We start from the raw sequence: 24,856 nt of genomic DNA, 5'->3' as shown, positions 1-24,856 counted from the left end.
CTATCAATGGCAGACTAGATAAATTATGACATATTCATAAAATATAATATTATACAGCAACTAACTCTGTATGGATGAATCTCACACACATAATTTCACGAGAAAGAAGTCAAAACCGAAAGAGGGCTGCTGGGGGCTGGTGACAAGGCCGGGGACAAGGAGGTGATGGCTCCAGCCACATAGAACTCCTGGATGACAATAGCTGGTGCAAACATTCCCCATCTTGAGCTTTTTTTCCCCTCTACAGTAAAAGGGCTCTCATGAGGTTTACATTGCAGAATATGAGACAGTGCTAGAACTCGGGGAATGCTCAACACCAATGATCAATGGAACTACCAATCTGATTGAGTCCCAGCTTTCAAGGGAACAGCAGGCATCAGCAAAGAAGCTGAGGGGGGCCCAGAAAATTCAGCCAAGGGAGTCAGCAGGGCGGGCTCCATAGAGGGGGTATCTAGTACCTTCTCTGCAGGCCCATGGGAGAGCAGGTGAGTTGAGCTGGAGTGCCTGGGTGTGGTAGGAGTGAGATGGGGAAGGTGGGGTGTTGACAGGCATACAGAGAAGTCTGCAGCGAGTGAAGGAGCAGAGCTGTGTGGCTGACCAAAGGTCGCCAAGACCTGTATTCCCATCCCCAGAACAGCCTTCCTCCTGACCACCCTGGGGCCGGATGTCATGGCTGTAAGCTACTCATCCTGCATCAGCGTCCCCAGCAGTGAGTCTCCATGTCTGGTCCCTCCTAACCTTATCTCGTGATCTGCAACCAACACTCCATCCTCATGGCCCAACGTCAAGCCAGACCCATATTCCCTTCCTCCAGGACTGCTGTAAAAACCTCCCCATTCCCCATCATCCCAGTCTCTCCAGTTAGCCCCCTTAAATCCACAGGCTATGCTGCTGTAGAACCATCTGATCCATCTCAAACTGTGTTCTAACCTTGTCACTCTCCTGCCCCCCAATCCTCAGATGCTCCTTATCATCTAAAACAATGGTTCTCACGGGGTGCAAACTTGCCCCTGCCTTCTTCAGACACTTGGCAACATCTGGGGACATTTTTGGTTGTCATAGCTGGAGGGCAGGGTGAGTGTTACTGGTATCTAGTGGGCAGAGGCCAGGGATAGGCTAGACATCCAAAATGCACAGGAGAGCCATCCCTCTGCAACATGGAATTATCCAGCCCCAGATGTCAAAAGCATCGAGGTTGTAAAATCCTGGTCAAGAGGATTTAAAAAAAAAAAAAAAGCCTTTCAGAATCTGAGGCCTTTCAGAATTGTCCTGTGCCAAGTGCATCCCCCTGCCTTGCCACATCATGCTTTTGGCTCCTTGTGACCACCAGCCGCTTGTCGTTCCCCAGTTATATGAAGCTCTCATCGCTCTGGGCCTTGGAACTATCTGTTCCTTTCTGCCTAGAGCACACTTCCTGGCCCAATGTGTCTGCCTGGCAAACTTCTCTCCGTGCTAGTCTCAGCTCTAAAATGATGCCCTAGCTGAGGCCCACTCTCCTGTCCTGAGAAGGAAGGAGAGGAAGAGAGAAACGGGGGAGGAGACAGAGAGGGAGAGAGAAAGGCAGGGGAAAAAGTGAGACAGAGACAGGGAAGAAGGGAGGGAGGGAGGAAGACAAAGACGAAGAAGAAAAGGAGGAAGAAGAGGAGGAGGAGGAAGTGGAGGAAAATGGGTTGGAGGAGGGGAGGGAAGTGAAGGGAAGTGAAGAAGAGAGACTGGGCATGTCTAAAAGACAACTAGAATCAGGTACCCATCTGACTCTTAATCCTGCTTCTTTCCATTGCTTTACATACAATCAAGTGTTAAATGGTATGAGTAAGCATTTGGCCAATTTGACTGGGGGAAAAAAAAAAAAAAGGCTCTGAACCAACTGTGCTTGCCTGAAACATGCTAAAACAACTCCAGCATCCCATCAGATGGCTGACATGGCCCCTAACCAGCCCGGTGACTCACACGTGTGCGGGGTCCACTTTAAGGTTTGCAGTGGCTGTCTAGGTATTTCATCAGTGAAAAAAGCTAGACTCCAGAGCTGATTTCCAAGAAAAGTGAATCCAGCCTCCTCCCCACTAGCGGCCCCAAGCCTTGGGGGTTAGGACAAGTAAGTTGGGTTTGTTGCAGTTTTCCAGCAGTTTAATGAAAATGAATCATCGTTAAGTATATGATCCAGACTTTCCGAAGTCTGTGGGCCAAATGGGCTCAGATCTCACTTGACATTTAAGCACAGAGGGTTAGTGCTGGGGTGGAGGGAGAGGTCTTTTCCCCACCAGGAACAGGCAGGGAGTAGTTTTCTATTCCTGGTGTATGTTCACCAAGGGTGCCCTTTTACAGCTAGAGTTACAGAGCATCAGGGTTTCTTTTTGCCTCGGGCTGCTTGGCTTCAGGCCTGGAGCCTGGGGAGTGTTGCAGTTTTGTTCCCTTAAATGATATGTTCAGTTCATCAGCTTAAAGGAGCACAAGATGGTAAGAGAATTGGCCAGCAGGCTCCAAGGAAAGCAGGAAAAAAAAAAAAAAAAAAACCAGCTAGCCTCCTCAGGGTTGGCACTGGGAGTCCTACTTGCTGGGTTCCCAAGCTGAAAGTGAGTAACTTTTAAAGCAGAAGCATTTAGATTAAAGGGCCATTAAAAACAAATCCCAGAGGCAGCTCATGACTCAGAGACTGAGAAGCACACAAAAGCAGCCTGAAGGTGAGAAAGAGCTGCATGAGAAGGGCTCCGATCTACCCACAGACACCTCTGCACTCCTGTCCCGAATACACCCCACTGGAGACTCTGAAGGACAGAGAAGACAGAGGAGAGGCTCATAGATGGAGGGAGAGCCTCCACCCAGACAGCCTGGATTCAGATCCCTTCCACCACTTCCCTAAAACCTGAACCACCACATTCTTATCTGTAAAACAGGAGTAATTTCCACCTCCGTGAACTGTGAAGACTAAGTGGGACGTGGACAGGAGGAGATGCTGATGCCTGGATCACAGTAGATACCAGACTTGGGGTGGAGGTGGGGGCACTTAAAAGGATGGAGGAGGGGAGGGAAGGGGGAGGAGAGGATGGGAAAGGAGCTCTATAGAGCAAAAAGCTGCTGAAAATAAGCCTTGGACTCTGCCCTCAACCACATTCCCCAAGAGAATCAGCCCAACGCAAGAGAATTTCTTTTTCTACCTTCTTACAGCCAAGCTCGGAGAAAGTTTAAGGCTGTAATTAAAGCAACCGGAGTCTCAAAACCCAACTCACCTCTCCTTCCTCCAGCAGCAGGTCCGCTGGCCATGAAGATGTCAGAGGAGGAATCAAATAATAACCAGGCTAGAGATGAGACTATCATTTTCCATTTTAATTTATAAGGATGAGGGTTACCAAAAACAGAAAAATCATGCATTTTCCTCTGTCATGAGATGATAAAGGAGAAAGCCTAGAACCAATTACATGTATCAGCAGCACCCTCAGCTCCACTATCCTCTACCATTCCAAACTGCACTCATAAACTGGGAAGACCTAAAACCTCTGCCAGCAAGCGCTCCACTGGTTCTGGGATTGTCTGAGGCCACACCCCCTCAGGAGAAGACTAAAGGAGGCCCTAGATTTTCCATGACATGATACTGTAAGCATGTCAGACTGACCCCAGTAAGAATCTGTCCGAGATGGGAGAGTGCAGTGGCCAAGACAGGAGCTGTCAACCCTGGCTGGATATTAGAATTGCTGGCGGAACTGTTAATAAAATCCCCACACCACAGTTGCACCTGGACCAGTAAAATGAATCTCGAGGCATAGGATCCAGGCATCAGTGTGTTTTAAGGATGAGGTGGTTCCAATAAGCAGCCAGTGTTTAGCACCACTGGGCTAAGAGCTTGGACTTTGAAGCCAGTCTTCCTAGGTTCAAACTCACTTTAAATGGCACTTCTAAATGCATGGCTGGGACATAATCGAAGCTGGATAAATGTTAGTTTTGATGACAATAATAATTTGATATCATAATAGCCATTCAAAATGTCTGGAATCCAATATAACACAGAGGTGACGCCTGCAGGCTCTAGAGTTTCACTGCCTGGAAAGGCAGGGGCTAGGGTGAAGAGAGCGAGGATCATGGAACAAACGGTAAGGAGCTCACTCTCAAGAGTCCAGCAGGTGCCATCTGCCAGGGTCCAAATCTCGGCTCTGCACAGGAATAGCCGTGTGACCATGGGCCAGGGATTTACTGTTGCATCTGCAAAACGAAGCTAATGTTTGCAGCCGAGTCATGTATGGAAGAGTTACAGAAACCTCACTGGGTTGCTGTGAGGTTTACATTGATATAATACATACAGAGAAGTTAGCAGAAAGCCTGATGCACATGGTAAGTGATTAGCTGTTGATGTGATGGAGAGGAAGACAGGGATGATGGTATTAACTTAAATAGATGCTCACTTCAAGTTATAGCGGTTCTTTAGATTCTTTGGGGGCTGTAGAAGGATTTCAAGTTCCATGGCAACTGTGGACCCTCTCCCACTGAGTTTCCAAATCTATATAATTGTGCACTTAGTCCTGAAAGTCCACAGGAAACAGATGGAGGCAGGTGGACACGTAGATCCAGGATGCTTAGCAAATTCTCTGCCATGGCTCATGAGGGTACTTCCTGGTCCTGAGAACCCCAACTCCCCTCCCTTGGACCCCAGGAGGGAGCAGACTTCCCAGAGGCCACCTTTAACCACATCACATCTCCTTGGTCCAACTTCACCGAGATGGCAAAGGTGGGAATGGTCCTAAGGAACCCCATTCTCTGGATAACCCCACTCTCTGGTCTGTGGCTTGGCAAATACACAGGACCAGGGGAGACTGGCCCTGATTTTGTGAACTTGTCTTTTTTCATCCTCTAGACCTGCACTGTCCAATATGGAAGCAACTGGCTGTTTAAATGTAAATGACGGAACTTCCCTGGTTAAGAATCGCTGTGCAATGAAGGGGACTTGGGTTCAATCCCTGGTCAGGTACTCAGGCACTGATTGCCATGGATCAATTAAACCCACATGCCACAACTAGAGAATCCACCCGCCACGACAAAAGGTCCTGCTTGACGCAACTAAGACCTGATACAGACAAATAAACAAATTTTTTAAAATGTAAATGAATGAAAATTAAATAAAATTAAAAATTCAACTTCTCCATCACACTAGCCACATCCCAACTATTCACTAACCACATGTGGCATGTGGCTACTGCACTGGGCCATGCAAACACAGGACATTTCTATCATCGTGGGACATTTCCATTCTCCTAGGCAGCACTGCTCCAGACCAGGAGTCAACAAGACACACCCCTGAAACTTGGCTGTGACCCACTGAGTGATGCCTGTGAGCTACAGATGGTTTCTATCTTTTTAAAGGGTAAAATTAAATAAAGAATATGCAAGACAGGTGTGTGGCCTGCAAGGCCCAGAATGTAATCTTTTACTGGAAAGTTTTCTAACCACTACTCCAGACCATGCATCCCTTGAGAGAGAGGTTCGAGTGGGATCTACCTGTCCTGCCCCACACCTTGTGCCAGCGACTTTCTGCTTATCTGCTAACACTTGTGCATGGATTGCTGAAATGGGGCTCACCCCCATCCCCTGAGGGATAAAGACAATACATGCTACATTCTGAAGGGATCACCATGCAAACTTTCAAAATTAGATGGCTGACAAGTTGACTGTCATCAACCTCAAGGACTTCAAAGGATGGAGTAGAGGTTGAAAGGGTTCAAGGAAGCAACAAAATAAATAATGATGGTTATGGGTTAAACCACAGAATAAAATAAACTCCAGTGAGCTTATCCAGACAGAAATGAGTAAATGAATGAATGGATAAATAAGGGGAAAGGGACAACTTTTCCCTTCAATTAATCTAGAGGGAATGATGAGACTAGAAATCACTTTGGACCAACACTATAACAATGATTCTCATTTGTGGGACTTCCCTGGTGGTCCAGTGGCTAAGACTCTGAGCTCCTGGTGCAAAGGGCCCAGGTTCGATTCCTGGTCATGGAACTAGTTCCCACATGCCACAACTAAGAGTTTGCATGCCGCAACTAAATATCCTGTGTATCTAGCCAACGTCAGGCCTGTGGTGGCTGCTGAGCACACATTACAAGGACTGACGTGGCCCCTTCCTCTCCAGTGGTTTCCTTTAGTGTTTGACTCAGGTTCTGCCCAGTACTGGTCTTGATGTGAACAGTACAGGTCCCCATGTGAACAGGACGAGCGGTCAAGGACTTACTCATAAAACTCTGCTGCAGGTGTGAACTTGTACTTGGAGTACTTGGTGTGGTTGCCCAGCACGGAGCTGTTGAGGAGCTTGGGGTCTGTGCAGTTGGGGCTGTTCCAGGCGTGGCCGCAGTCGGTCCAGGGCAGGTTCGGGGTGAAGGAAGAGAAGAGGTAGTAGAGGGACCAGGCGATAATGACATTGTAGTAGAAGCCAACGTAGAGGGCGATGAGGATCACAGCGTAGCCAACTCCTGGGTGGGGGGCACAGCGGGTCAGGCAGGGGCTTCCCTAGGCCCACTCTCCCTCCCAGAGCCACGTCTCCAGGGAAGCTGGCTCCAACCATTGCACTACCCACTCCTATGCCTGTCTTTTTTCTGTAGCAGACCGTCAGAGCCTAAATCCCCCAGGCAGAAGAATGCAGTGGGGGGAGGGGGATGGGAGATAGGGAGTTTGGGATCGACATGTACACACTGTTATATTTAAAATGGATAACCAACAAGGTCCTACTGTACCATGGAACTCTGCTCAATGTTATTGGTAGCCTGGATGACAGGGGAGTTTGGAGGAGAATGGATACGTGTATATGTATGGCTGAGCCCCTTCACTGTCCACCTGAAACTATCACTACATTATTAACTGGCTATACTCCAGGATAAAACAAATGGTTTTAAAAAATTCCCCAGGCACCCACCATCCCTTTGCCTGAGGGCTCTCTCTTGCCACTGGAGCCCCTTCTGTCCACTCATCAGGCAGGACAGAAAGGCCAGGATTTTACTGCTCCCAGGGAGCAGCCAGACCAGGTGTTGGAGTACAAGTATCCCAGCTCCCTTGCCCCTTGGGTAGGACAACACTGAGACATGATGACATTCTCTCCCAGTGGAATGAAGCCCCTGGCCCAGGATGGAAAGGTGCATGACTGATTTATTATATCTGCCATGGGAGCAAGAGGGAGAGAGTAGCATTCTGGGTACCTCCGACACTTCCATGAGTATTTCCCAGACAGGAAAACAGACTCCCTCTGGTCACTCAGCTGCACAGCCTGGACTGGAACCCAGATTTCCAGACTTTCTAGGCTACAGCTATTCCTGACATCTCCAAAGTGCTCCATGTAACTTTGAATGGTGGATGCGCTTGACCTCACCAATACTTATAAATTCCACAAGAGAGCTGGTCTACCAAGGATCCCACCTTTGGGGTAGATTCTCCAGGGACACACAGAAGTCTTTTAGAACAACCTCTGACTCCTTCTTTACCTTTGAAGAATGGGCAGATCTTCCACACGGTGGCTGCCCCTTCCCGGTTGTACTGGCCCAGAGCCAGCTCCATGTAGAAGAGGGGCATCCCAGCGATGATGAGGAACAGGGTGTACGGGATCAGGAAGGCACCTGGGGAACATGGAGGCAGAGCATGAGCCCCAAGACCCCTGTGCAGCTTTGGGCCTGCCCCTCAGAGTGCGTGGATCAATGTCCGTCAGAGTTGTAAGGGTCGCCATTCATCTGTCACCTGGCCATTTCTCAAGGGGTGTCTTGTGGTAGGAACACCAGGGCAATTAAACAAATAATCGTAATATAATGAAAGTTATAGCACTAGTCACAATCATAATCATGAGGTTCTGTGGTCAAATTAGTAAAATCTGGTTCATCAAATCTAAATAGAGGACTTCCCTGGTGGCCCAGTGGCTAAGACTGTGCTCCCAAGGCAGGGGAGTCAGGTTTGATCCCTGGTCTGGGAATTAGACCCCACGTGCTGCAACTAAGATCCAGTGTGGGCAAATAAATAATAAAATTAAAATAAATAAATATTTTTTAAAAGCTAAATAGCCTTGTTCCTTGAAGAATTCTCCATGCCTCTGATACATAAGCACATGTTGTGACAGGCTATGAGGAAGATCAGCTGCAGTCTTTACCAAACTGATTTCAACACAGAATCCTTTCTTTCATGAATCACCACTCTGGGGAATGCCAATCACCCCAAACCCTTCCTTTTATAGGTAAGGAAATTGAGAGCAGAGAGGGAGAGATATGTAATTAGTGCCCAACGTTACATATGATTGAGTGGGATATTTTTTATTATTATTTTTATTTATTTGGCTGCACTGGGACTTAGCTGCAGAATGTGGGATCTAGTTCCCTGACCAGGGATTGAACCCAGGCCACCTGCATTGGAAGCTCAGAGTCTTAGCCACCATTTAAGGTCACCTGGGACTTTCCCAAATACGACCTCACTGGATTGTCGCAGTCTCACTTCACTTCACAAACATAATAAAAGAGGGTCATTATTTGTGCCCCTGAGCCACCCCCACCCTATACCCTAGGGGCAACTGAAGGCAGAGAAGTCCACTTGGTTTCGTTTGCACAGCTGCTAAGTGACAGAAACAGGATTCACGTTCATGTCTTCCAACCCATCAGGCTTACTCTCTTACTGGCAGCTGAAGGTAAACAAACACTGGAGCAAAGAGGCCAGAGGCTCCAGTCTCTGACCAGGAAGATGCCCATCCAGAACGCTGCTGAAACTAGAGGGAGCCCTTGGCAAGATGGGCAGCAACAAATCCTTGGGAGAATTCCTGGTAGAATGAGACAAGCCTGAGCTCCAGAGAAAGTTCTCAGTATGTCCGGTAGCCTGGGGTGAGCTTAACAAGTTCTGACGCCGTGAGGTGACTCACGGGATAGATACCACGTCAGCCGAGGCTGCAAGCGTGATCAAAGCAAAATGCCAGCTTCTTGGCCTGGGTGCAGCTGGAGGTGGCCAGGCCAGACCACACTTCTCCCGCCATTGGCCTTTGGCTGAGATGCCGTAACCTTGGAAACCAAACACTCTCTGACCCGCCCACAGTAAGAAAGTGCAGAAACTGGGAAATATTCAATGATGATAATATTAGGAAGATAATATTCCCAGCTGTGTTCCAGGCACTGTGCTCCACGCAATATCTCATTCCATCCTCACAACAACCTTAAAAGTATTACTACCTCAAATTTATGGATGTGGAAACTGGGCCTCCACGTGAGCAGAGAATCATGGCAAAGTTGTGTACTCCCAGGGTTAAACTCACCCAGCTACTCAGACTGTCAATCTTCACTTTCGTCCCAGGGCTTCTCCTCAGGAAGCCCAGGGCTCGTAGGGACAAAGCATGAAATTCTGGCCCCAGTGCTCTGAGACCCAGTCCTTTTGTAGCAGGAGATGGACCAGTAGGGTGGGCAGTAGGGAAGAAACCACTGGAAAATGAGGACCTCCTGTGTATCCAGCGGAGCACTGGGCACTGGACAGCTGTCATCCCATTTACCCTGCCCAGAAACTGTCTTGGGTAGCAACTCCTATACCCATTTTTCAGAGGAGGAAATTGAGGCTTAGAGAAATTAAGTGACTTATCTAAGTTCACTCAGTTGGTCAATGATAGATCTGGGATTTGGACCCTTGTCTGCCTGGCTCCAGAACTCCAGAGCCATTCCCAAAATATTCTGCCAATTTCAGACTGTCTCAGCCAAGATGTAGCACATGAGTCTGAATAAAGTCTCAACAGAGGACGTTCTGAAACTGGGACTCTGGGGGCCAGGTGATCCACCTGGTCTATTGGCCATGTTCAACATTTCAGCCCCTGCTCCAGGCTGGATTTTTTCTTCCTTTTTTTATTTTTTTTAATGGGCCATTTTAAACTCTTTAGATTGAATTTGTTACAATATTGCTTCTGTTTTAAGTTTTGGTTTTTTGGCTGCAAGGCATGTGATATCTTGGTTCCTTTCCTCCGGGATCAGGGATCCCTGATGAAGGGGGCTAGGGATTGAACCTGCACTCCTACATTGGAAGGCGAAGTCTTAACCACTGGACGCCAGGAAAGTCCCAAGGCTTAGACTTCTTTGAAATGGCCACATGCCAACCTTTCCCTTCCCCTCTTCATTTCTTACTTTCAATCTCTACTCTTCTCTTTCCCCACACAGAGAGGGCTAGTCTGGCTTCAGAATGCACATCTGTCCACATGGCCGACAGCAATGTTCATGATGCTGACAGAGGTCGGGGGGTGGTGGTGACGATGGAGTTGGTAAAAGTAACAGGTACCATTTATTAAGCTTCCATTATATGCCAAGCCACATACTAAGTTTTTGAATAATTATTCCTTTAAAACCATCCCTGAGAGAGGATTACCGCCCATCCCATGTAAAAGATGAGGAAACCAAGACTTAGAAAGGTCAAGTTGTTTGTCCGAACCAGTAAGTAGGAGCTTGGCTCCACATCGGGATCTGTCTGCATCCCCCTTGTGGCCACCTGCCATTACCCATGGGGCCTGGAGCCAAAGTAAGGGAAACAGACGTATTAGAGTGTTAACAGGCCTGAAGACTGAAGTCAGTGGCCCAAGGAATGAAAGGAAAGAAAAAAGCCAGGAGTCACACCTCAGATCTTGGCAGCATGACTTGCTCCTGGCGACTGGATGCTCTTTTCTACAGGCAGAGAAAAGAAGAGCATCATCAGCCAATTCACCAGGCATCTCACATTGGCCAGTTTTCTCAACTGTAAGCCTCTGGGCGGCACTGCCAACAGGTAGGTAAATTGCCCAGTCTGAGAGTCATCTCCTCTTATGCTGGCTGGGAGGCCCAGTGGAGGGACAAGAAGAAAAATGATGGGCTGCACAAGTCCAGGACTCTTCCAAGTGCATTTGATGTGGGCCAGCCAAAGCTTCAGCTGGCAACAGACCAGAAACACTCAAGAATGACGGAATGGCTGAGTATGAATGAAAACCAGAAAGCTGTCCAGTGGCCAGTATCTTATCCTAACAGAAGACATCAGCCGGTGAGCTGGTCTAAGCCTCCTTGCCGAAAGATCTGGAGGAAGCCAGGGCAGAGCTGAAGATTCAGAAAGAGATTTATCAGGGGTGCCTAAAGGTCAGCAGAAGATGCTTCTCCTAGAAACAGCCCTGCAGCAGCTCCTGGGACACTGAGACTGGTTGCACACTTCGTAGAAGGTGCTGCTCTATAAGGCCCCAAACTGCCACCTTCCCATGGCCCTGCCTCATCTCCCTGTGTGGTGGTGCCAGCTGCATCCAGCCTGACACAGGGCTGCAGAGCTGAGAACCTAGGAGGCCACAAGCCCAGAATCCTCGCTCTGGCTGAGCATGTTCTGGGCTGACAGGTGCAGAGCTGGAGAAACAGAGGCAGAGTGTACTTCCAAAGGATCTCAGCTCCTGGTAGTCTCCACCATTCACACACATATACACATGCACACAAAGACTTCTGCACATCAACACGCTCACATGAACACAGGAGCAAAAGACTGTCAACTGCAAAAGGGACTCCAACCAGTGGCCTTTGGTAAGAAAAGTATCTGTCTGACACAAACTGCCTGACACCCCATCATTAGAGAGGAACCCTACTGGTCAGAGTGGGGTTCTGGAATTCTCTGTGGAAATGCAAAATCCTCAGAAAGGGAAGCCAGTGGTCACTCAGTTTAGAGTGGGGTGTGCTGGAGCAGACCCCGGGTGGGTGAGGAGGACCCCAGGACAGGGATCCAGCAAAACGTGGGAGGGGACTTAGTAAGACATGGCATGGCCCAGGCCTGGTGGGGAATCAGGAGGAGGTGGAGGGACTGTGATCAAGGAGCGGCTGCAGGAGGGAGAGGAGAGTCCCTTGAGACCTTGCTGGACCAGTTTCCCAGTCTGTGAAGGGCAGGATTCCTAACTGGCCACATCCTGATACATTAAGATATGAAAACCAGACAGAACTGTTCACCTGGTACATGAAGCTCAGCTTATAGGTTGTCACTGCCCATGGCTTTCACCAGAATTCCCAGAAAAGCTTAGTCAGTGCCTAGGGCAGCAGATTTGTCCCCGTTCCCCAAATACCCCAAGGGCATAGACAGCAGGGAGAAAGAGAAGGTAAAATTTCAGTAGGAGACATAGCTTCAGCATGTAGCAGGCCCACTCGACTGGCAGGGCCCAGGATAAGAGCACACATGGAGATCTACCTTACAATGTCTACATATTAAAGATGACAACTCAGGCCACAGCTGTTACACATGCGCCTTCATCCTACCTTGACGACTAGAGCTTCAGTGTGGTTCTACTCATTATAAAGTTCAATTCTGGAACCCTTGGTTCCTGGAGAATTTGTGCTGGAATGTGGAGGCATGAGGGGGGCCCACATCCTGATTCTTCCCCACCCCGGCTCCATCCAGAGATGTGTGGGGCCTTTTGCACATTCGTGTGGGTTCTTGTGCCCACAAGTCTAAGCTCTGTCCACAGCCTCTGCAGACGGCGGGCCCTTGGCTTCCCCTTGGCCTGGAGCTGCACACGCCTGTAACCCAGTCCAGGCTAGGGTAGAAGGATCCAGGTAAGGGGACCATGCAGAGATTTCCCTGGTGGTCCAGTGGCTAAGACTCTGTACTCCCAATGCAGGGGGCCCGAGTTTGATCCCTGGCCAGGGAACCAGATCCCACATACTGCAACTAAGAGTTCACAAGCTGCAATTAAAGGTCCTGCGGGCCTCACCTCTTTATTCCATCCCCTGCCCTTTACTGAGACTAGCCAGCAGCATCCATATACCTCGCTATGGAAGCCTCTGCTGTTCTGTGAGGGGATTCTACAGAATTTTCCACAAAATGAGCAGAACTGACTTTTCTTGGCTCCACAATCTCTCACTATCCCCCGTACTACCTCATCTTCACTTTGGGTCCTTCCAGCTGACCTCTGGCCTTAGCTCTGAGTGCAGGACAGTCCTAGTGAGGAAGAATGCTCACTCCCCTGTAGATTAAACTCCAGTTCTCTAAGGAGGTCAGTGGGGGTGAAATTCAGGGAGACTGGAGCTAGGCTACCCCTCCCCTCCGTGACAATTCTCCCCTGGCTATCAACTTTGCAGGATCTGACTTTATTCTTCCTAATGAAGCTTCTTGAAGATTTTGGTTTCTCATCTCCTCCATCCTGGTCTCTTTGAGAGGAAGCAATTATAGGCTGCTTGGAATGGTCCGAACCATATTAGAGAAGAAAATATAACCTACGAAGAACAGAGTGGAACCTCCCCTTCCTGATTTGGGAGCTAATACTACCTCAACAACAGAATATAAAATGACATTAACTTGTAGAATATCTATAATAGACTCTGAACTCCCTAAAGGGAGAGACTGCCTTTTGTTCATCTCTATATTCCCGGCACAGGATGGGCACTTAGTAAACGGGTTTTTCTTTTTGTTGTTGTTGTTAAATAAATGGATCCCAGCAGTGACTCACACAGAGGCTACAGCTAATGCAAGCCCCGGGGCCTTTCTCCACTTGGGCTATGGCCTCATCCTTACTTAGGCAATTGGGTTTGGGACTGCAGGGCAGGATGTAACATTTATCCTTGTGAAACCCCATCTTGTTGCAAATGGTCTCTCCAGATCTTTTTGGCTAGCTCAGAGCAATGGGCCAATCATGCTGGTAATGTCAGATCATGGTCTCAGCTCCAGCCCCTGATGAACAGCCTCATTCCCACAAACTTCTTAGCTGGAGGGCTACACCAACTGGCAGCTCATGTGCATCTGAGCTGAATCACCAGCGTCAGGCGTGGGAAGTCCAGGATGTAGATGGCCCCCTGCAGCCAGGCCCAATGTGAGACCACTGAGTTTGCAAACTCCTGCCCTTTGTACCTGCCACCACTTCTTCCTTGGCTTTAAGAACCCCAGATATTTTGACCAAGAGGATTCGCAAAGGTCTGTGGGTACCTGAGAACCTGAGCTCACTTGAGGAAAGAACGGAAACCTATTTGGGACCCAGAACTACATATCTCATGGGACCCCATATAGGAATGTTCATCCCCATTTTTCAGCTAGGGAAACAACAGGATAAGGTTAGGTGGTTAGAAATTCCAGGCCTGGGGCTTCCCTGGTTGTCCAGTGCTTAAGAATCTGCCTGCCAATGTAGAGGACATGGGTTCGATCCCTGGTCCAGGAAGATCCCACATGCTGGGCAACAACTAAGCTTGTGCTCCATAAGTACTGAGCCCTCGCTCTAGAGCAATAACAAAGGCCCAGCCCAGCCAAAAATAAGTAAATAAAGTAAAAAGAAATCCCAGGTCCAAGCATGATTCCTTTCCAGTCTTACAGCCCTTCTAACTTCCCCTTAGAGCCAAGTCTGCACCCTCCAAAATCAGGACCCTTTCCTACTCCTGGATCTAGGCTGGGTCTAGCAGTTCCAGATCCAGGAACCATCAGTAACAACTTCAGCTACTGAGCCCCTACTATGTGCCAGACACTATTGTGAGTCCTTTGCTTGTATTGTCTCTAACATCACATCACCCTATGGGAAGATGCAATCACCCCCCCTTTTCTGCACAAGGAAACCGAGGTCCAGAAGTGACTTGTCCAAGGCCACATCTCCAGGAAATGTCAGGTTCAGAGTCAAGCTCAGGTCTGTCAGAACCTAAAGGACATCTCTCTGACAGCTCAGAGCCATCGGCCAGCCACGTCTCAAGCTGTCATTTTACAAAAGATAATTCACAGTGGTCTCTTCTCTGGCAGGGAGGCAGACACGAGAGCCCAATTGATCTGCCCACTCCTCCCTGGGGACCAGCAGGGCCAGGTGCAAGACCACAGGAGTGGAGGACCTTGGAAAGAGCCTCACTGGCACTGCCTCCATGTTCAAGAAGGTTCTGAACAAAGCCTTGGAATTCCTGAGAGGGGCTTTCCTGGCCAGAAGCCACCTGTACCCATGCATCTCAGCAGTTAGCTTATGGGAAGATGTTCAGACAGGCTGATCTTTCTCAGTAATTCATTCAAAAAAAATATTAGCCAGAGGCCTAAACTATTGGTACCTTTATATTTCAAAACATCCTCCAGTCTGGGCCAGCGTGAACAGCTGGACTTGGAAGTCACCATGTTAATACTGGCACCAGGAGAGCACACAGCTTGTTAAGTAACAGGGCGCGTGAGTCCTGGCTTGGGGGCAGCGCTGATCCAGGCCTTGGAGAGGGATGGATCTCAGGGGTCACCCAAGATCACCAACAGCTTCAGTGGGGCACCTGAGCTCAGAGTGGGGGGACTTGAGCTCAGAGAGGGTGACAGAGATGGGATTCGAACTTGGGTCTTTTGACTGCATCCAGAATCACAGGTTATCACCTACCAACCTGCTTGCCCATCTCTGGGGCTGATTTTTAATCACTGGATGAGAACTGACCCACAAGGAGCAGCCAGGAGGTCTCAGCAGAGACAGTGCCCAGAAGAGGCCTGCTGAGAATTCCCTGGAGGGGTGAGGAGTAAGTTAGAACAGGAGCTGCCTCAGACTCTGATATACGAGGCTGCCCTGCTCCACTGTGCTCCATGGACATTCTAGCCAGAAATGGAAATTCACTTGTGTAACTTTCCCCGGCCCGGAGCCTGGCAGTCAAGGTCTCCATAGCCTGGCCCCAACTTGCCTCTCCACCCTTATCTCTCCCGGTTTACCCTTCAACCAGTCTGTACTCCTAATCTCAGAGATGATCCCACCTACATTCTCACACAACTAGAATCCCTCCTCCCTTTCCTGAGGCTTGTGTGTGCACCACCCGTCTGTGCTCCAATCACAGCCCACCTCCTCGGAGTCTTTCCTAAGCAGCCCTTCCCCAGGCTCATGCATCTCACACATCATCCTAAAGATGTGAGTGAGAAGTGGCAGCTACCTTTACTGAGGCCATACTTCAAGTCAGGCCCTCCGGGGGCATTATCACCTTAAGTCCTCACGATGACCCTCTGAGTTGAACATTTGTCAGACGGGGAAACCAAGGCTTGGAGAGTTGCCCAGTGTTACACAGCTAGAAGCTGGAACCCAGGACCCACAGCCAGGGCTCCCAGTCACTAGGTGCCACCCCCACCCCCACCAGCACAGGCTTCCTCACTTTGTTAGTTCCTGCTGGCGGGGGTAGGGATTCCAGGGTAGGCATTAGGTCTCTGAGGGCCTGGGCCATTTGATTCATTTACTCATTAGTTTGTCGGGCACCTTCTACTACATCCCCCAGATCTAGCCCTTATCTTGGGCATTAGAAATACAGGCATGGGGACTTCCCTGGTGGTCTGGTGGCTGACTCTGTGCTCCCAGTGCAGGGGACCTGGGTTCGATCCCTGGTCAGGGAACTAGGGATATGCTGCAACTAAGACCGGTGCAGCCAAATAAACAAAACTCAACCATAAGAACTTCCCTGGTGGTCCAGTGGCGAAGACTCCACCTTCCAACGCAGGGGCCCCAGATTTGATCCCTGGTCAAGGAACTAGATCCCACATGCCACAACTCAGGGTTCGCATGCTGCAACTAAGACCCTATGCAACCAAATAAAGAAAAAGTAATGTGACTAATATAATAAACAGGAAAAAAAAAAAAAGAAATACAGGCATGGAAAGCCACAGTCTCTCCTCTCAATGTGCCCTAGTCTGTTTGGAAGACAGACCCACAAAGAGACAAATGACCAAACAACCCAGAATGGGTGATGGGCAGGGCTAGCAATTCCAGGAGAGGGAGCGTCTGGCCAATTTTGCCCCCAAATTGGAACGTGTGACAAATGCGCTGTGTCTTGTGCCCTGCATACAGCAGGAACTCTCAGCTGGTGGCGATGGCCAAGGGAGCACACAGCGGCAGTGAAAACACCAGAATATCCTTCTCGCTGACGTGTCCAGTTGGCCATCTGGGGTGCTTTTAGTTCCAACAAACACTTAAAACAGAGAATGACGTGTAGCAGCATGACAGTGAAGCCCTTAGGTGACCAGAGCGCCTGGCAGGCAGAAGTGGCAGTTAATACATCTAGGTGACCCCTGCAGAGCCTAGCACTGTGCCTCATGCCAAGAGGAACCCAATAAATACTGCTGATTAATGACAGAACCTTCCTCTGTCTGGGGTCATGCAGCCTCGGACGGTCATGGAGGACATGCTAGACAGAGTGTCCTAGGTTCTCTCAGTCTGTCCTTCATTCCTCATCTCCCTGTCAGCTAAAAAATGACAGAGAATCCGTATTTCCTCCCTCCTTGAGTCTGAAGGGCCAGAATGCTTAAACCTGATCAGAAACCCATGAGAAGCTGCAGCAGCCCAGTGAGGAAAAGTTTCACCTCTGGATCACCTGTTTGCCATTCCTCACCCAAAACAAGCATCCAGAGTACACACTGAAGCAAACAGCAGGGGCCCAGACCCCATGGGACAAGGTCATGGGCTTTCCCTCCAACTCCAAACCCTTACCCTGCCTCCCTCTGACCCCCTGGAGTCCTGAATCAGAGCCCCTGCCAGGCAGATGGCCCAGTGGGTAGAAAAATGTTTCGGCTCTGGTTGGCCCCCTCTTTTGCCGACTTCTTCCTCTAGGTCATTTTCCAAGGCTCGCTACAGGGTACCCCTGAGCTCATCCCAGCAAAGAGGGGAGGTCTGGGGCAGTTTCGGCAAAAGCTGTCAGGAAGGAGCTAGGGCTAGGCCCCAGTATCCTGCACGCTGAGCTGTTTCCCCCAGGACTCTGCTCCCTGATTGGGCTGTAGTTGATAACTAGGCTCTCACCCCAGGGCAGGCAGTATTAGGTCCCCTGGCAAAGGAGGAGGGAGAGAGCCTGACTGCTGGAGTGATGTTTCCTCCAGGCTCTTCTCCCACTCTACCCTGCAATGTGGCCAGGACCCCAGGAGGTAGAGGCTTCTTCCTAATCACCCAAGCCTCTTGCCCCAGGGATTAGGTCAGTTCTTGGCAGTGGCTGACACAACCCACCTAGGCTGTGCTCTCTGGCCCCTCCAGCCAAAGGACCACCAACCTGAGCAGTGGAGTTCTCTCTGCCACTAGCTTCTCTTTCTGTGTCTTTGATCCAAGGGTTTGTGTCCCCCAGAATTCAGGGCCTCCCAAGTACCGTCAGGGAACCCAAGTCCTTTACTCAGAGCGCCAGAGTGGAGTTAGGATTACCGTGTGCGCCTGGTTGTCGCATTCTGTGCACCTTCGGCGCCGCGACAGAAGCTCTCCAGATCTCTGCCTCCCTTCCTGCAGACCATCCAAAGGTTCGAGCTCCTTACCCAACTTGGTGCCCTGGTCTGTCCTTCTACGCATGCGCCCATCACTGTCCAAGTTCATGCCAAGGTCATGCCTCGATTTCCCTTTTCCAAAGGGGACTCCTTTTCCCGTGAGCCCTGTTTGGTCTCTTCCTGCGCCCTGGACTTGCCCGTCTGTCTCCTAAACTCCTCCCGTGGGTATCCCCAGCTCCTCTCCCGGCCCGCGTCGCAAACAGGTAGCTTCCCAAGTCAAAACCCCCAGCCCGTCAGGGGGCTCACCGCCTCCGTTCTTGTAGCAGAGATAGGGGAAGCGCCACACGTTGGCCAGGTCTACGGCGAAGCCGACCACTGACAGCAGGAAGTCGATCTTCTTGCCCCAGGTCTCTCGGGTTTGATCATCGCCGTCGCGGGACGCCAGGAGGCACTGGACGCCGTTGCGCTCTTTCACCACCAAGACTTCTTTGCGCTTCCGCGGGGGCTGCTCCGACCCCGGGCCCGCCCCGCCGTTCTCCGGCTGCACCTGCGGGTTCATCCGCGCCAGAAGCATGGGTGCGGCTGGTGAGAGGAGCGTCAGGAATACTGGGAGTACGCAGAGGCTCTGCTGGGATCAAAGGAAACGATGTGATCACTGGGCCATGCCACCCTGCCTGCGGCCTCCCGGGAGCGCTGGGATACTGTGGTTGGCACGCGCTGAGAGGGCTCAGGGTGCCCAGAAAAGGCGCACGTCTGTTGGAAAAAAGCAGAGGTAGTGGCGCGCCCGACTGGGATGGAACTTATAAGTGGAGACCGCCCCTGCAGCCCTCGGGATCTTTCTTGGGACCCCGAGCGCTTCCCTCATTCGCCCACTCCCTCTTGCCCCCAAAAGGCGAGGTTTGGACACGCCCAGGCCGAGGTTTCCCGGGGCGGTGACTTGACCCGGTGCAGCTGGCTGCCCCCTACCCTCAGCTCGGGTCTGCGCCACGTCCAACAGCACCAGGAGCCTTCCCGGACACTTATTACCTCTGCCCTTCAAACTCGCTGGCACCCTAGCTCTGCGCATCCCAGCCTGGGCCTCCTTGGCACACCTAGTCCGGTCCCGCGCGCAGGGCGCACTCACGTGTCCGGCAGCAAAGGGATCCCGGGTGCCGTGCGCCCTGCCTGCCCGCCCGGGACCCGCCTCGCCTCGCCAGGCTGTGGGGCGAGGGCTGGGGCTGGGGCTGGGGCTGGAGCTGGGGCTGGGGCTGGGATCCGCCGCGTGGCGCTCGGGCGCGGCCGGAGGAGCGCTGAAAGCGCGGGGCGGCCGGCGGGGCGCGGGTCTGCTGGTTCTGACCGTGCTGGGCGGGGGCCGGGCTGGTAATGTAGCCTGCGCCCCAGGTAACGCGCCGATTGCATTAACCCAGCGCCGGGCCCGCTCTGTCTGGAGCCTGTTAGCGCTAATGGAGACTGACAGCGCGGCCGGGGATGGGCAGGGGCGGGGGCGCGGCGCGGGCTCGGCGGACTGCAAGAGCCCCGCTCCCGGCGACTCGCCGGACCCGGGCGCCCACTGCCTTCCCAGCACGCATTAGGACACCAGACTCAGCTCCTGGGGGCAATAGGCTCTGACCTACGACTGTAGGAAGAGAGCGAGACTCTCAGAACTAAGATCTGAGTTTGAGAGGGAACAGGGAGAAAACTGGGGAGTGCAATGGCGGTTCAGTATCACTTCTGTCATCCGCTGCAGGTCACGTAAGCTACCTGGCCAGAGTTTTTTCATCAACAAGATGGGAATGTTCTGTTCAGTGCCTAGGAAGGCACACTGAGGGCTGGTGGGCCATCGGGTGGGTTTTGTTTAGCTTGTTCGGATTGAAAAGTCACAACGGGGCGCTTACTCCTACATCTGTTTGTTACCGGCAGGCTAGCAAGTCATTTGAGGTTCTGACCCCTATTACCTGAGGCTTAGAATTGCTATTCATTCACTTATTTACCTAGTCGCTACCCCTTTGCTCACGTGTTCCTACATATGCCTGTTAAGTGCCAGACACTGTTCTAGGCTCTTGAGATACATTAGTGGACAACTCTGTCAAATATCCATGATATGGGACTTCCCTGGCGATCCAGTTGTTAAGACTGCACTGCAGGGGGACTGGTCCAATCCCTGATAGGGAAACTAAGAGGCTTCCCAGGTGGCTCAGTGGTAAAGAATCTGCCTGCCAATGCAGGAGACACAGGAGATGCAGGCTTAATCCCTGGGTTGGGAAGATCCCCTGGAGAAGGAAATGAATGGAAACTCACTCCAGTATTCTTGCCTGGGAAATCCCATGGACAGAGGGGCCTGACAGGCTACAGTCCATAGAACTGTAAACAATTGGACACGACTGAAGAGATTTAGCACACAGGAGAGTGTTTAGAGTACTTTCATTAAGGTGACCAACATGACAGATGTCCTCTGTGAAGGATGCAGAGAGAAGAGAAACGGGAAAAGAGTGCGGCGGTGGATCTGCCCTGGCCTTCTGGAGGCTGATGGCTGGAGGCAGAAGGTCAGGGCAAGGAGGAGGTTTCAGGAGGAAACAGCACCAGCGATGTTTGTCTCCTCTGACCCCTGGACCATTCTGACAAGCCTGCAAAGAAAGCAGGATTGGAACCATCATCCCGTTTTGGGGGTCAGGAAAGCTGCGGCTCACAGGTTGGAAGTAACAGAGTTGAAATGAGAACGCAGGTCTCCTGGTCCCCTGCCCCTGTCTCCTCCACCAGCTTATGGATGGAGACACTCAGAAACTCACTAGGAGTCAGGCTGCCCTCCTGCCTGCTACCCTGTGTCTTATCCAAGTGATCCTGAGGATCCCACCTTAAAACATGCTGTGAAGCCCCATTCCCACTGTGGAAGCATCCCCACAGAGGGTCCCCATCCATCGCCTTTCACTGCAGCAGCCTCCTCGCTGGTCACCCTGTGCCCAGTATCTTTCCAGCCACATGATATTCACCAGCTGCCAGAGCATTCTCTAAAACTCATCTGATCACCTCACTCTTCTGCCTAAAACTCCTCTGAGAGACAACAACACATCAATGTGATTTAATTAACTCCGGATTTGAAGTAATTTTATTTTCTTTTTTATACTTCTCTTTATCTGCCAACTTTTATACAATAAGCCTTTGATACTTATGCGATCAGAAAAAGATAACCCATGATTTCTTAAAATCTTCCCATCTTTCCAAGATAATATCAAGACACCTTCTGCAATACAGACAAGATTCTGCCTGCCTATTTAACCACATCTCTTGCTATTCTTTCTGTATTCTTTTAAAATTCCTTTACCATCTCCAAAATATGCTTTATTCTCTAGGAACAAGAGATATACTCAACTACCAGTGATTCCTTAGATACTTTGTGGCTTTTTACACCTCTGAATTTTAAAAAAGGCTTTCCATCTTCCTCTTGTCTATCTGGAGAACTCCTATTCATCCTTTAAAACCTCAGGTGTCACCTCCACTGTAAAGCCTTCTCTGATAACTACCTCCCACAAGAGAATAAATTCTTCCTTTATATTGTTTTGTATATTTGTCTAGAACTTTCTCTGCATGACTTCCCTACTAGGGATAAAGATAGTACCTGATATATCCTGTTACATAGCTTACACTCCAGAAATATGTACAAAATGGAACAAAGAGAGATCTCAGTCATTGGTTGGACTTGGTGTCTTTGGCTGGGGCTTTTTTCTCTTGGATTCTACCAGAAACAGAACCTGAAACAAAGAATTGAATTCAAGTAGTTTGTTTAGGGGGCTTCCCTGGTAGCTCATATGGTAAAGAATCCACCTGCAATGCAGGAGACCTGGGTTCAATCCCTGGGTTGGGTAGATCCCTGGAGAAGGGAACATCTACCCACTCTAGTATTCTGGCCTGGAGAATTCGATGGACAGAGGAGCCTGGCAGGCTATAGTCCACGGGGTCTCAAAGAGTTGGACACGACTGAGTAAGGTGATCCTGGAAACAGTGATAGAGGACAGGGGAGGTAAGAAAGAGAAAGAAACCAATAGAGGGGCCCTTAAGAAGCAGTCACTGCTGTGGGCAGCTGGTGGTCAGTCCTGCTGGAAACCTCTGGGCCAGGAGTGTCTCAGATCTGTCCCATCGCCGGGCAAGAAAGCTGGAGTATTTATCCATGAAGACTGCTCCCAGGGTGCTAACTTACCAGCATTTCCATCCTGCCTGGTATGTGGGCTGAGCAAATGCTTGTTGCCAGAAAAAGGCTCCCATTAGAGTCCCTGGTTTGGGCAGTAGGAAGCTGGTGGTTGGGTCTATGTTGGCAAGAAGAGTGGATTACAAGAGGTGTGGGCAGGCCCTGGAGTGTCCCCTACAGAGATGAAGGGAGACACTGCCCGCCCGCCCCCCTGCCCCACACCCCTCCCATGCACATCATTGGAGGGTCTGACAGCAAAACTTGAGGGTTTCACCTTGTAGTTTCATAGACTTCTGGAGACTAGCCTGAGGCTGGGCTGAAGGGGAAAATGTCTCTCTCCATCTGGAGCCCAGACTCCCTGCCTTCAGATCCAAGAGCCATGGGGCCATGTGGCTTCTCTCTGTGCCCTGCCTCCTGCCCCTCCAGGTGGCCTGAGGGCAAGTGGGGGGGGGCAGACGGCTGGAGCATTATCAGAGCTAACGTGATCCTTGGGGAGGCATCACTTCCACTTACCACGATGCTTGGTGACACAGGCCATGGGCACAAGGCGCTGTTAGCCCAGCTCTGGCCATCTCCCCTCAGACACTAAGACCCTGACACACAAAGGCTGGTCTGTAGGATATTTGGAATCCAAACGACTCAGTTCTGGAAGTGTCCTGAAGGTAGTATCAGAACCTGCACCTCCACCGCACTGATGGGGAAAATGAGGTCAGGGAGGAGGAGAAGTTCCCTGTACATTTCCTCCTTTCCTTCTTTCCTGTTTTCTTTCTTCCTTCCTTTCTGTTTCCTTATTTTGTTTTTCTTTTGATCAGGGGCATTAGACCTATGTCCTGACCACTGACCTGCTCTGGATGGTTGGTGTACATTAAACTGCATTTCCAGACAGCAAAAAAGTGCCCTCAATAAAAGACCCCGGTGAGCTGAAGTCAGTCTCCTTCAGGAGATCTTCCTCTAAAGCCTCCCAGGTGTCCTCGAGGCTTCCAGCCTACTCAGATGGTCAGTCCTTTCACTCTTCTCTGTGGAGCCTGACCTGGGACCACATCCAGGCTCTGGCACTAAAGAGCATCTATCTGTCATTGATGATGGATACATCCATTAACATCGCCTGCCTGGATCCAACTACAGAGCAACATCTCCACACGGGCAACAAAAGACACCTGGAACCCCTGTGTCAAAGATAGAATTCTTGACCTCCCCTTGTTTACCTGCACACATGCACCTGCTCTTCCTTGTCTCCGTTATTCCAAGTGATGGCATTGTCTTCCTTGTAGATCCTCAAAGGCCCCAAACCTTAGAGTCCTCTTTCTCCTGCCCCCACAACCAATCCAACTGCAAACTCTCTTGGCTTTATCGTTCCCATCTCCCCATCTCCGAGGTCACCAGCCTGCTCCCAGCTATGTCATCCCTCACCTGGGTTAGTGCCGTAGCATCTGAATGGCCTCTGCCATTTCTCGCTTTACCCCTGAAGCTCTACACAGACACCAGGAAGACCTTCTAGAAATGAACTCAGATCCTATCCTTCCCTCTCTCCAGTGGCTCATTTCATTTGGAGTAAAATCTGAAGTTCTTCAGTGGGTGAGATGGATTAACGAGTAAACCATCCTTTTGCGCACTTGGCACTGCAAGCCTGGAAAAGCACATGACCCCCCCCCCCACAGGAGGACAGAAGTGCTGGGGGGGTGGGGGGAGAGGACAGGTGTGCCAGGTGGGCAGCAGAAAAAGCACAGGGCTGGGTCCTGACTCCTGCTCTGCTATATTAGGGCATTTTGGAGAGGGCCAAGTCCATCAGCAAGATGGGGTGGACAGGAAGAAGAAGAAAGATAGACAAAAGTTATGTCAGGACTGGAACTGGGGAGGGAGAAAGGGATGGAGGTGTTCAAGGCAAAGGGATTCAGTCTCCTGGGAAGAAAGAAGGACATCCCCCTTCTGCATGAACCACCAAATGACATCCTTTGACCCTAAGGTGGTCACGTGAGTTATGACGACAGAAAACTCACACCTGGTTCACGTCCCTCTCCAAGGCAGAGTGGGGTTGAGGTCAGCTGATCAGGATGAACCATAGTCAGGCTGACACAAGAGTTCTCTCCATCTAGGGAATGAATATTAGAGCATGATGGGACCACAGAAACCTTCACGCTCAGGTACACTCTGTGAGAAGACCAGACACTGACAATCTGGTGAATGTAGACTCTCCCAGAAACACGCGCACACACACAGCATTTAACAATTTAGTGTGAAATTTCTCACACATAACAAGAAGCATATAAAATATATGTAAACAGTTTACAGTTTAAGTATCAGTAATATGAATATATAAGAACCCACCCCCTGGGGGATTCCCTGGCAGTTCAGTTGTTAAGACTCCACAGTTCCATTGTAGAGGTCATGAGTTCGATTACCAGTCAGGGAACTAAGATCTCACACACCAGAGGATGTGACCAAAAAGGAAAAAATAATTTAAAAATTTAAAAATGAATTTTACAAAAAGAACCCATTCTCTTGGCTTAAGAAATAGAACATACCCTACAAGCCCCCTGTGCCCCTCCCCTTGCCACTCTCCCCCACACCTTCCTTTATTTAGTAAAT

The 24,856-nt window shown here is 50.3% G+C and overlaps 1 protein-coding gene and 1 non-coding gene across 2 annotated transcripts in view; one reads left to right on the top strand and one right to left on the bottom strand.

Moving 5' to 3' along the window:
• Window positions 1–18,685, bottom strand: part of SLC6A2 (solute carrier family 6 member 2) — a 38,225-nt gene extending 19,540 nt beyond the window's left edge. The window contains exons 1-3 of the mRNA XM_069549865.1: window positions 18,418–18,685; window positions 7,461–7,592; window positions 6,221–6,458 (exon numbers count right to left, since the gene is read on the bottom strand). Coding sequence (XP_069405966.1) covers window positions 6,221–6,458; window positions 7,461–7,592; window positions 18,418–18,685 — 638 coding nt within the window. The remainder of the gene's footprint in view (window positions 1–6,220; window positions 6,459–7,460; window positions 7,593–18,417) is intronic.
• TRNAG-CCC (transfer RNA glycine (anticodon CCC)) lies at window positions 12,544–12,616 on the top strand. Its single transcript has one exon. It is a non-coding gene; the product is annotated as a tRNA-Gly (tRNA).
• Window positions 18,686–24,856: the final 6,171 nt, after the last annotated feature.

The sequence above is a fragment of the Ovis canadensis genome, chromosome 14 (assembly GCF_042477335.2).
Source record: "Ovis canadensis isolate MfBH-ARS-UI-01 breed Bighorn chromosome 14, ARS-UI_OviCan_v2, whole genome shotgun sequence".
Lineage (NCBI taxonomy): Eukaryota > Metazoa > Chordata > Mammalia > Artiodactyla > Bovidae > Ovis > Ovis canadensis.
This window is presented reverse-complemented; position numbering and strand designations above follow the sequence as displayed.